This window comes from Bemisia tabaci, chromosome 1 (genome assembly GCF_918797505.1).
Source record: "Bemisia tabaci chromosome 1, PGI_BMITA_v3".
NCBI classification, from domain to species: Eukaryota; Metazoa; Arthropoda; class Insecta; order Hemiptera; family Aleyrodidae; genus Bemisia; species Bemisia tabaci.
In genome coordinates, this window is record NC_092793.1 from 24,287,057 (window position 1) to 24,300,884 (window position 13,828).

General features: G+C 37.5%; 1 protein-coding gene across 3 annotated transcripts in view; it reads right to left on the minus strand.

Annotated features, from left to right (window-relative positions):
* LOC109041291 (corin serine peptidase) overlaps positions 1 to 13,828 on the minus strand; it is a 123,503-nt gene that overhangs the window by 44,387 nt on the left and 65,288 nt on the right. For all 3 annotated transcript variants that reach the window (XM_019057587.2, XM_072298346.1, XM_019057588.2), the window contains 5 exons: positions 13,634 to 13,766; positions 11,171 to 11,278; positions 10,190 to 10,299; positions 6,432 to 6,564; positions 4,665 to 4,817 (listed from right to left, as the gene is read on the minus strand). In XM_019057587.2, the coding sequence (XP_018913132.2) occupies positions 4,665 to 4,817; positions 6,432 to 6,564; positions 10,190 to 10,299; positions 11,171 to 11,278; positions 13,634 to 13,766 (637 nt within the window). The remainder of the gene's footprint in view (positions 1 to 4,664; positions 4,818 to 6,431; positions 6,565 to 10,189; positions 10,300 to 11,170; positions 11,279 to 13,633; positions 13,767 to 13,828) is intronic.

Here is a 13,828-nt window from a genome sequence, read left to right on the forward strand (position 1 = left end):
ATCATCAATGATCGTAGTAAATCGTGAAATTATTTAAGCTGTGAATCTATGATGTCGCATCTTTTGAAAAATGCTTTCTCCTCTAAAACTGAACTGAAAAATCGTGTTGTGTCAGTGCTTTTCTGAGAGTGGTGTTCTGTATTGATCAGCTATTAAATCATGGTGCTAATTTTTCTCTTACGTTAAAGAGTGCTTTAGATATTTTTACAATGCACTCATCGTGTTTTCAAAAGTTCCTTCGTACCTGCACCAGTTCTAATCGGAAATTTGGATTCATTGTCTTCAAGTGGATTTTTCTGACCCAGTGGATTACAGACTTGAGCGAGTTGGTGAGTGTTGTTTGTTCATTTTCTATTTTATTGAGTATGTCTGCATGACAGATGTCATCCATTATTACTTTGCATGATGCATATTTAGCTGAAAGATTCTCTTTACACATGCCTAGTGGAAGATACATGTGGGTTTGGAACTGCTAACATGCGAACTTTGAAAAACTACGCTGCTATGATATAGAAAATCCTACAAGTCCAAGAAGGTCTATGCGCTGATATCAATTACATACTGACATATACCCGTCAAACAAGTTCCCATGGCTGTCATAGATGGCCTGCCCACAAAGTATGTCTGAAAGGGTGGCCCTAATTTTCATCAGGGAGCTTTGAGTACACCATGTACTTTTTAAGATTATTGTGCTTATTATTGCTTTCACTTGAGTGTAGATGTAAGTACATACTAAGCTTTTATCCATCATACATTTTGGCACATTTCTTTAATTATTGAGCTTCATAAAATTTCAGGTACTTGATTTTCAGGGGCTGAGATCGAAATCATATCATTAAAAAAAATTGGTTCCAGCAATTCTTTTCAAATTCTTTACAAAAAAATTTAGAGGATTTAATAACTGAAGATAAAAACATAACATGCTAAACACTACCTTCTGATGAAAAAGTACTTAAGTGATGACCAAAATTGAGACTTTTTTCGATCACCCTGATATGGGGATCTTCTTCACCTCCTTTCTAAACATACGCCTGAGAAGAAAAAATTTGACTGCTAATGCAACCCGCAACAATGATCGTATAGCTCTTCTTTCGGTTTTTTCCTTTTTCCCTTCATTTCCCCCCCCCCCCTTCCAAAACTTAAGATTTTTCCTTTTCATGTCATAATGAGCCCATAGCACAGAAGTTTTCAAAAATGATTGGAATTCACGAAATTTCATTTTATGAAGTTACATATAAAATCTTGCATCTCTGGTTTGAACCGTATACCGAGTATAATTCCTTGGCGCGCACCTTGCGGAGCGCCTTCAACATCGTAGTTATGCTTCAAACGCGACACTCACGCTCCGATGTGTAATTTTCGCATGTTGCGCATGTCGGAGCGTATGTCCAATTTAGAATTGCCCAAAAATTGAAAGATTTTAAAGCCGCGAAATTCATGTTTAAATCCGCAATTTTTATTTCCATGCCGAACTGAGAAGGGGATTTTCAATTCCATGAAGGCTTGATGGAAATGACTTGGTTTCCGTGTGAGTTGCATGGAAGTGCTATGAGTTCCATGTCGAGCTCACAAGGAAATATTTTCATTTCCATGAAGACTTGATGGAAATGACTTGGTTTCCGTGTGAGTTGCATGGAAACGTTATGATTTCCATGTCGAGCTCACAAGGAAATGTTTTCATTTCCATGACGGCTTGATGGAAATGACTTGGTTTCCATGTGAGTTTCATGGAAACGTTATGATTTCCATGTCGAAGGACATGGAAGTCAGACGATTTCCATGAAATCACATGGAAATCGGGTCATTTCCACGTGAATCCACATGGAACATTTTTAGCAGGGTTGGGCGGTCTTCCTACACAAGCCAAGCGTCTTTAAAGAGGATAAAAATAAAAACTAAAAAATAACAGGAAAACCTGCAAACGTGAGTTCTTTCCACAGAGCTGAAGGCAATGAAAAGTAGATACATTAAAATAACAAAAGAAAATGAGATTTCGCTTATTTATTTGTTGACCTGCATTGCTGTACAACTCTGTTTAATTTTATTTAGGTATAGATCCTATTCTATTGTGGTTCGATGTATCGTTTGGTTCAAAACAGTAACCTCGAATAAAAATTTTAGGAAAAGTTAAAAATGAGAAAATTCTGGCAATTTCACTTTTCATTACCATTTTATACTCATAAGAATTAAAAACCCATCACAAGAAACCCGTTCTCTCAGATTACTCAAGTAACTATTGAGGCTATGTTTACCATGTTGAAAAAATCGACATCGATACAATCTTACGTGTTCGATGCATCGAATACGATCCATTATTAAAAAAAGTCATTTTCTTTTTAGAATACCACTTTCCTGACAAAACTTAGATCCATATGAAGCTTCCACGGTTTCAGGAATGCCATTAAAATCTCTCTTATTAAATAGTCGTAGTCTTTCCAAGTTAACCTGTAACTGTTTAATATTTTTTTGGGCCTGCGTGTATTTCCAATTCCTTTGTATCCCACATTCCTTTGTATTTTTTTTTCTCTTTTGCAAAAGTACCACAAAGTCTCAACACACTTGCAAATTGGCAGTTCAGCCAACTGTTTATCTTCCTCTTCCAAGAATTATAAAATTACTAATAATGCAACTAAGTTAGCCTTAGCGCAAAGAAACGTTTCTTTCAAAAAGAGTACCTGCAACCTTGTTTGCAAGATCGCATTGATTCATTCAAAAGCGACCAAACTCATTGAATAATGATTTCATGATTTTCGAGGCTTGCCAGGCCGGGTTGAATGATGGGAAATGAGGGTCAATTTGCTGCCTTACACCCTTAAAAAAATTATAATTTCAACATACATAATTTTTTTCATGTTTCAGGCTTTCTTCCCTGTTCTTATATAAGGTTCTTCTTTGCTCTTAGATTTCAAAAGGTGAGGATGGAAGATTCCATAAAAAATTCCTTGCACGCTAGCAGGAGGGTAAGCCATTCGGCTAAACGCCTCACGTAATACTTGAATGGCCGGTGAGAGCCTAACCATACGGCTTGACCATATGTTTGACACGTTGAGAGTTAAAGGGTAGACGCCACGGGGGGGGGGGGGGGGTGCGATTTTTGGAGGGGCATAAGCTTTGGTCTGTTGAAGCGGTTCGGGATAGGTCATCGAATTGGCACTTACGAAGAAGAATCATGTAACTGCCATAGAGACCTGACGGAAATGCGCGGTTTTGGCTTGGGACGGCACCAGTGCGACGTCAGCCAAGATTGATGTTGGGGTATGAACGGAGCCCGCTAGGCTTTGTCCGGAGATTGATCGAAAGTCAAACACTTGTTCCCTCCTCATATCGGGGCTTGTCGCGCCAAATTGCCGCGAAAATTTGATCCGGAGCTCGCTCGCTCATCCGGGATGCCGATGGGGTTTATAATCCCATCTTGTTAACAACGGATTTATCATCTAATCCCACCGTGCACTCGAACGTCAGGAGAAGAAGGGACCGATAGACAACGTATGGATGATTCTAGCACGAACCGCGTTATCTAGGATAGTCGTGAGTGCAACGATGAAGATTCGAGAAGATGCATTTCTTATCTTTCGTGTGTGCGTTTGATTGGAAAATAATATCACATTGCAATTTCACACGCATGTGCGACAGAACTGCGTCATTGAAAGGGGTTGCTTGTTAAGATATAACTTTGGTCAGGCTAGGTCACACTGTATGTCTCTATATTGAAGAGTTGATAACCGCGTTATCTAGGATAGTGGTAAGTGCAAGACGAATAAGATTCGAGAAGATCCATTTCTTATCTTTCGTGTGTGCGTTTGATTGGAAAATAATATCACATTGCAATTTCACACGCATGTGCGACAAAACTGCGTCATTGAAAGGGGTTGCTTGTTAAGATATAACTTTGGTCAGGCTAGGTCACACTGTATGTCTCTATATTGAAGAGTTGATAACCGCGTTATCTAGGATAGTGGTAAGTGCAAGACGAATAAGATTCGAGAAGATGCATTTCTTATCTTTTGTGTGTGTGTTTGAGTGGAAAGTAATATCACAATGCAATTTCATATGCACATTATCACGTGCGACAGAACTGCGTCATTGAAAAGGGTTGCTTGGTTATTGGTTAAGCAATAGTTTTGGTCAGGCTAGGTTACACTGTGTTATTTCTCCATATTGAAGATTCGATATTGAAAAATTTAATGGAAAGTAACGGTATTGATTAAAAACAATTATGAGCAATCTCTATGCTCTCAAAAATGATTTATCACGATGCAAAAATTCAAACGCGTTCCCGCCACAAGAACGGTTTCAAAATACTTGAACAAGCAATTGAACTCGATACAGCGCACAATGCGGTCAGGAGCGGTTGGCGCGAAACGCATAGCGCCTACAAGATTCCAGGAATACTTCACGCATTGCGCCAAACATAATGCGATCAGCGCGGCAGCGGCGCAACTGGACTGAATTTTGCAATTTGAAACTATAAATTCTGGCTCTTCTGGAAAAACACGTGTTTTGCGCATAGGAAAACTAATGGCACATATGTTGTTTTCAACCCGGCTAGAATTTATAGTTCCAAATTGCAAAATTTAATCCAATTGTTGAATCGATATCGATTGACTATGATCGATAAAAAGCATTTGCTGAGATGATCATTCGACATTCAATATTATAATTACCAGGCCTTTGTGATCGTATGAATTCTAGCTCTGTTTCACGATGTCCAATACAGGTCTCGGGATTTGTGGACTCAGGAAACATTTTACAGTCGAGGTAATCAGGTAATGTGAGCCCGAAGACCTCTAAGAAAAAGCCACACCTCCGGATTGTCTCTGAAAAAGAAAGTTACAAGTCTACTTTATCTTTTTATATGAATTAAGTACACAGGCGCATTTCACAACGAGAGAAACTCCAGCATATAAGAATGATTTTTCATTGAGCTTGGCTGTAAGCTCCTTTCTTTACGTCCGTCATCATATTTTTTGAAGAGAGCTATCATAGATTGCTCGATTCGAGTTTATAACAGGAGGTACTCAAGAAGTCAAGAATTTTGGGAAACGAAGGATTTCCTTGATGGAGAATTTTATTTTTAATGAAGAAAAGTCTCCATTTCAAAAATGTAATTTCAATAAATTACGAGCGCTTTTTTTATTTATTTCTGACTAAACAAGTCAAATTTGTTGCAAATATTGTCGGTATTAATTCGTTTATTGTTCTCTTTTCGTCTCGAAGAGACGGGATTATTATCATTATGTTTCTTTTTTTCTTTTTAATCTCACAGGATTTTTCCCGGTATTAGGAACCCAAGACGAGTCGAGGACTGCAGTCTTGGGCCATTTTCTTGTCCTTACCCCTACCAATTAGACGTTTAAAAGATAGTTTAAGAAATTGAAGAGATAAATAAAATGAAAAAGAGAAGAAAAAGGACTGGTATACAAGTTTAGGAAACCCCTAACTATGCTGCAGGTACTAAGAATGATGGACTTCTATATGGTGTAGAGAAGGTGATCACGGTACTTTCAGCCCCTTTAGATGTTAAATCTGGCTTTCAGTGACCAAAATGATGAAAGGTCTGATAAGAACAATGTCCGTGTCCAAAATTTTCTTAATTTCCGCGGAGAGAGGCATGTATGTGAATATTTTTTCTTCATACTGTAACAGCAAATTCTGTCCGTTAGTGATGCTGAAATCTATGAGCTGCACAACACGCACTGGAAAAAAAACACATTGGATCTAGAGTCCAGACTCTTGACAACATTGACAAGAAAAAATACTCTTGATTCAATCAGATTTAAGCTTAAATCAAGAGGGATTCCGCTCAAATTAAGAGGCTCGGTTCTTGATTTAAGCAAAAATCTAATTGAATCGAGAGTAACTTTTCTTGTCGATGTTTTTAAGAGTCTGAACTCTAGCTCCAATGTGTTTTTTTTTTCCCAGTGCGCGCCCGCTTATTAACATTTTCATTAATTGGACGTATTTCTGTCAAACGGAACTATGTGCACCATGACGTGAGCCCTGTTATGCACATATTCTAATGGGTCTCCGAGCTCATGTCTTAATGCACACAGTTCCGTTTGGCAGAAATTCGTCCATTTGTTGTTTCCTCGTCTGGACGATTTAATTTTACGAGGAATACCTTAAAGATGCTTTACGTTTTATAGAGCGTATTCGATAGTGATGCGATGTCTCGTTTGTTTCAAAACATAACCTCAAACAAAAATTTTAGGATTTACGTTGGAAAAGAAGAAAATGAGAAAAGTCTTAAAATTTCACTTTTTGTTGGCATTTAGTGTATTCAAAAGAATAGAAAATCTTACATAAAGAACCCCCTCAGATTTCTAAATTCCTTTTTGAGGCTATGTTTGCATGTTGAACCAATCGATGTCGATAAAATCTCACTTGTTTGATGTATCGAATACGCTGTATTAAAAGTACGAGTTACTTACCGTCGCACAAGTTTCTGCACGGCCGAACTAAATTACCCCCCGATCCACACTTGGGCGCGAAGAGAGTGCAGAGGAAAAAGGCCGCCAGCTCATAACAGCGCACGTCCACAATGGCGTCGTACATCTCGAGTTCCTTTGGAGCAAACAAATAGAACGGAAACATCACTCAGATTCAATGACGAATAGAGCCGTGAAACATACGACGTGGGGAAAAAATCAGAGGGTGAGGCATGATAATCGACTATCGATATTTTACCATTTGAGGCCATGATAAAAAATCGATCATTGATGTGTTCCATGCAAACGCCCTGATAATCGATTCTTTTCCATAGGTTTAAACGGTGGAGCAATCGATTCATTGCAAAACACACACCGCGTAAATGGAAAAAAAAAATCTGTTTAGGACCGACACGTGTCTGCGATTCCAGACGAAAAGATGCGCCCGCAATAATCCGATTTGCCATGGCCAAGGAACGAAAAAGAGAATCGCTCTTCCGACCAAATCTGCTTTCAAATCATACTGTGAAGCCTCAGTTAATATGGCTTCGCATTGGCGGGGAGCTTGGTTTGGTAGCTCTCAAATTCTTTTCAAACCGCGAGCAGAGGAGAAATTTTTGCAGGAAGTAATTTGAGGAGTATTTTTTTGTGTGGAATCGAATATCATAAACACAGGCGTACACACATGCACTCTAAATTCCACACATTAGATCTCATAGAGATATGACTGACGGTTCACATAGGAAAGGGGCCATTGAAGAAGCAGGACATGAAATATTTGACAAAAAGCGAGATAGGGGTATCAATAAAGGCCATTTTTGGGCCCATCCTGAATTTCCTCGACTGTACAATTTGTTGCGCATTGCAGATTGATTTTTATTAATACATTTTAGTATATTTTATTATTACATTTTAGTACAATTTATTACTGTACTTAAGTATGTTTTATTACTATGATTTACGTTTCAGGACAATTCGTCCACGATTTTTTTGTCCGGGCACCTGTTTAGTCCAATAAGTTACGTCCACGCGTAAAATGAGAAACAGTGACTTGGTCCAAAGATTATATTTCAGTCCATATGTAAAATTATATTGACAAATATCAAATTAGAAAATTGAGAGAAAAGGTGTTGTTATGGTAACTCATTTTTTAAATGAAATTTTACTTTCTTATTTTGATTGATCTTTCAAATTTTCATTGGTGAATAATTGGATTTATTTCTATCGATAAAGTTAGTCAGTTAGTATAATTTTAAGACATAAAATTGTCGATTGAAAATATACCGTATATATATACATTTTTTAAATGATAATATTACTTCATTTTAAAAACATTATATTTTTAAAACGTGGCAAATATTTGTAAAACATTTTCCAAGCGATGAAATCTATATTAATCTCAATGAACCGTACTTGTGTTGAAAGGAACTGTACAAAAATGAAAAAGAGACAGAAAAAACCAAGGAGGACGCAACCCACTTTTACATCGATCTTTTACGGTCAAACACGTCCAATTTTGAGCGTTTGGTTGCGAATACACCACGCTGCAGCACAGCAAAAGCACAAAATATAAAAGAAAAATTAAAATGCTTTGGAAATCATTAAATTAGACACGGAACCACCTTAATATTTTCAAAATGCAAGTCATATTTTCCTTTAATACATATTTTTTCTTTCATCAATTTAAATGAGACTAATCCGTGCAGAGCGTGCAAATATTTCAAAATCACGAGTTGAAAACCGCTGACTCCGCGAGTTTGCATATTTGAGCCTAACACAGAGCAAAATGCGCACTAGCGCCTACAAACCTAACGGGATACTTCACGCGCTGCGCAATGCGTGAAGTATCCCTATTAGGTTTGTAGGCGCCTATGCGCGTGTCACGCTGGTCGCCCGCCGCGCCGCGGAGTGCTACGGCGTTTCAAGCAACCATTTCGCGACATAGGTGTTGCACAGTATCATAGGCGCTCGAGTGCTGGAAATTACCATATATGATGAATTTTGCGAAATATAGACCTTTCATGAGCAAAAAATCGTGAAGTTGTGGAAATTTAGATAAGATTTGCCGAAAAACGGGTTATTCATACCTCTCCTTTGGATGGTTATTTCGTCTCATTATTAATGTAAGGGGTGTTCGTTAAAAAATTTAACGATATAAAAGCAAAGAATCTGATTTTGAAATTTCTACGTTGTGTATTAATCAACAAAGTATAGGCTTTTTCGTTTTCCACGTCATTTCTGATCTCTTACAATGGCCCGTCTCTCCTTATGTGACACTTCTCAAGAGCCCAGGCCAGGGCCCCATGAGGTGGTTGTATCGCTTGTCTGCCGCACTAATTGTCCTAGCATTTTAAAAATCAGAAGGCCAAAGTTACTCTTATGTTCTACCGTGCTAATAAAACACGATACACGAGCCTTTGAATTTTGCAATTTCCTTGGTACAATGTTATTTCTTGAGTAATGTTAGTAATATTTCCCGTCAAATTTTGCAGAAAAATTGTGGATGGAGTTTCAAGAAAAATTCAGATGATAAAGGGCTACGTTTTCGAGAAAAAATTGCATAGCATCGTAAAAAAAATTGAATACTCCAAATGTTCATACGGCATCTTTCTTTGCACTGCTTTGGCATCTTTGCTCTGTCACGAGTCATTTAGTAATCACCGAGCTCATTGAGCTCGGCAAATCCAATGAACTTTGACGAGCGGAAGGGTAGCGAGGGGCACAGATTCACGGAGGGGGTTGATACCTGTTGCGTAACTTTTGTGTCTCGACATTGTTCTCCCCGGGCTGAGTTGCCAGTTTTTAGACTGAAAATCGAATTTTCACAGGGTAAATTTGTGTGAATTGGATCGATCTGACGCCTCAGCTGCCGCAATTACCGTATATTAGCGCGAGTGCCTTGATTTTTTAACGAGTCACTTCTTGCTCCGTAACTTTACGGTAGAAGGTCGAATCGGTTACGGCGAGAGGTGGGAACAGCCTAATAAGAGACTAAAGGAGTCTTTGGTGATTATGAAAGCGACGAACAAAGGTTCCCTCTTAGCTGGAATTTTCTATCTTTCGAGTTCATTGGCACAAAAGGCACATTGGCACAAAAGGCACATTGGCACAAGAGCTTTAAATACAGCGAAATATGTTTACTGTAAAATGTAAGATGGTCTACGTATATTAAAAGGAAAATAAATATCTACCATTGTTCACAGATAAATGTAAGCTGAGAATCGCAATTATAAACGGGATTGGGAAATCATAGCACATTTATAGATTCTATGGGACAGGGGGGAAATAACTTTAAAATGTATTTAGGATCTTTAAAACTTAAAATGTATACACAGGCCTTCTGGTGAAACACTGTCTCGTTTCATTCCACCTTGCCAACAAATCAAATAAAATAATTGTTTATTATTAATAAAAAAAAAAAAAAAAAAAAAAAAAAAAAAAAAAAAAAAAAAACACACATTTACAGAAATTAAAACCGTGTTTATCGTCGTTGAGTTAACATGGCCAAAGTGCAAAAAGCAGTTTTAAAAAAATGTAAGATACGAAGGAAAAATGTCGAGTTACATTACATTTTGCTTCTCCGTTTTTCAATTGATTTTAGAGGGAAACATTTTTTTTTCTAGACAGGACCGTTTTTTTCGTTATGAGTGGTAGAAATAAAGGCTCTGGTGTATAAGAGTGGCAAAGCCTTTTGATTAAAAAAAATCTACACTAAAGTCGACATTTTATTTTATTTTGAAATGCATCAGCTATTTGCTTACCGTTTCTGCAAACTTTTGATTAAAGTGTCCAATGTAGTTGGGAAAAACCGTGTAGTTGTAGGGTACTTTGTGATTTTGACAAAAACGAACGATAAGTGGTAAACAGATTCCTGTGAACAGAAACATATGCTTATTATTTTACCATCCACGTTAAAACAGTTACATCGCTCAAACCGGTTATAGAACACCGTAATTAGAACTTGGGAACAACTGAGCCAAGTTCGAAAGTGACTGGACCATCATCACTTTGGAAATGAGAAAAATTTCTCTGTTTTTCCATTAAAATATTATATAAATGAGAAATTATCGCCACGACTTTATCTTTGGTTTTTCTACCCAAACAATTTTTTCAACTTCGTATCGTCGTCAGGAAGAAAAATGACTTGTAAAACTCAGGAAAATACAACTAATCTTAACTAATTATTTTTTTAAATGCAGCTTGGCTCCTGTCTCCTGAGTTCATCTAAATGGTATCTAAGACACTATTAGTCTAAAACTTTTAGTCACCTTTAGCCCAAGACTAAACTACCAGACCACGTATCTCGTTTGCGGTGTTTAAAAATCTTTGCTGCCGTTTTATTTTTTTGAAGGAGAACAAATTAACATCATTTCTTGCAGTTTTCACTGAGTTTCCCTCGCACAGAGAAAATAAAATCACGGAAGTTTTCAAGAATTGACGTTGAGTTGTTTTGTAAAGTCGGTCTACTTTATACACCCTATTAACAATGTTTAGTATTAGTTTTACCATTTGTGTTTTTTTTTTTCTAGCTACCTACTATTTTAGTCAGACACAGAGTATTTCACAAGTTTCACGATCTCAATTATTTGTTTTTGTGACCCTCTTGTGTAATTTTTGCCGTTATTTCAGCAGAAGAGACGAGCATTGAGTCAAAGTTCACAATAGTTGAGAGTCTGTCATTTAAAAGGTTGCAAAGAAAAAGGGAAGTAAATTTAGGAGAGACAACTCCCCTTATCACACACCTGGTGCGGGGTTCAGATCTTCCTCGTAGACAGGCTGAAGAACGTACTGCGTTTTGGTGAAATTCTGAGTTATGGTTTTGTTCACGTACTTGATCTTGACAGGATATGCTGAAATTAAAATCACAGCCGTGAATGATTTCTCGCCTCAAAAAGAAGGGGGCTCTGTATGCCATGCCGTGGGAACTGCCAGAGGAATTCGAATAAATTCTCTGTCACAAAGAATTCGTCACACAAGTCACAGCTGCCGTTCCATCAACCCATGGCACGACTCTGTGCTTATGTAGCAAATAAAACTCGACTTTAAATCCCATTTTCGGAATCCAAGATTTGTAATATTAATCTGCATTTCGTGGCTCATAATTTTGCGTCATTTAGTGAGTGCCGTAATGGCAGAAAGTCTAATTATTTTGTCTATGGTTAAAATTATGTAAGTTGACGTAAGACGTCGGGCCTGTTTTCTAGAAAATACATTTTTGTAAATCAACAAACATCACGAACACATTAAACTCACCTAACACATTAAACTTACCTTAACCATCAAACCCAACGCACTCATCAAACATATCAAAAATATCTAAATACAACCAAAAAACTCAACGTACCCAACAAACCCACTTAGCCCAACAGATTCAACCTACCCCGTATGTTCAACACAAAGTACACACGGGTACTGTATTATGTGAATTTGTACAAATTCGGAAACTTTGTATAAATTTGATTTGTCATTATAGTTCCTATAATTTAAACTTTAATGTTATTTTTTGGAGTATACCCTCGTATTTAAGTCATATTCAAGCCATTTTATCATTGCTAATGGACCACTAGACAAGGTACGAATTTCAGCATTCTGATGATTCTGATACATGTTTATTAACCAAAATTTCGCACGTAATACACGATGCGCACAACGAAAATCAACTCCTCACGAAGATATTCAATGATTCTTGATGCGTGAATTCAAACCACCTGCTCATGAAAACTCAATGCTTTACGTGATTCACATCGCGCGCTAAACGTTATCACGACAGTCTCTGCGATTTAAAAAGTTGGCAACCTCAATCTTGACGCTTGGGCCCAGCAAACTACTTATAGATTGAACAACGTATGGTGGGAAATGGACATTGCTCGATTGAGAAGCTTGCTGAAACCGTTGTGGTCTGCGATTTGACTCACGTAGAGTTTTGAGTTTCTTGTGAGCGGGCAGTTCGAATTCCTCGTAACCAATGTGAAATAAAAACGTTAATATCTTCGTTAGGAATTGGTTTCAGTAATTTTCGTTGTGTGAATCGTGTTTTACGTGTAATTCTGGTCAAGAAACATGTATCAGATCGCTTAAATTCGTACCTTGTCTAAAGGTCCATTAATAAAGTTTAGAAAGCATTATTTGCAGACGCTAAAACTTAAAGCATGACCTTTTCCTAGTAAAAATAGGGAAGCCATCTGAAAGGAGAAGCACACTCTCATTCGCTCTTCCATGAAATAAGATGAATTTTGATCAATGACACTAGCTCTTTATCGATGGATTTCGTCTGAAGGGTATCGATCTACTCCTCAAAGCGGAAAGCTTATATTGAGAGTAAATATACTAAGTGGAGAAACGGGTGATTACACTCGAAAATTTTAAGTGTCCATATGTTTCTCTCAGACTTTTCAAGTCCTTCTCTTCTTATTACTAGAAGACACAATCCTATAAGTGACTTGACGGTGACGGCATACTCAGTAAAAATAAGTTGTGGTCTAGCTTTTCTTTCATCTCGATCTCTGCTATTTACGATACCTCAATTAACTTTACAGAGAAAAGAAATCAGTAAACTTTTAATGACGAGAAAGAGAGCATTCAGGGTTGAGTGTTGATAAAGGGAGGGTGGAAAGAGAAATTCGCGTTTCCGCTTTTCACTGAGAAAAAACTGTGGTTATAATTACCATATTAGTGGTGTTCAATATGCACTCTGAATTAATAGTGGCCATAACCAATAATAGTGATATTTTTACTGGAGCAATCGTGATTTTACAAGTGTGCGGTGGTAAAATTACCATTTAATGGTAAAAATATCTCTATTTTTGGCTATGGCAACTACTAACTAAGAGTTCATATTGAACACCACTTATATGGTAATTGTAACCATAATTTTTTCTCAGTGTATAGAGAGTCACGTACAACTCGGACATTTCAAACCTATGGATCGGATTTAGAAACTTCCTCCAGAAAATTATCCACATCTCGCTCTAGTTTCAGTGGTTGCATAACGTAGCTTTGAAAAGCAACGCACTTTAGGAAAATTAGGTTTCGCACGAAAAATTAGGTTTTCCATGTTTTGGAATTATAAAACATTGCTCTCCTACTTGGAATGATACATATGACACGGATGCGAGTTCTAATTGGACGACAAGACTATAGTACAAACAACACGGCTTCGCTGTAATGAACGTGCCAATGAAAATGAAATATGATAAAGAGCTTACTATTAAAATAGGCCGCTAGACCGGCTGCGATAGCCAGAAGTGCGATAGCGTTGAGAATAATTTGAGCACACTGAAAGCGTAGTCTTCCTCGGGATATGTAATGGGATGACGGACGACGGATATCACGAATAATCTGTAATAGCAACAAGAAATATAGTAATAAATAATCAAGAACCAAGATATACAAATGTGATA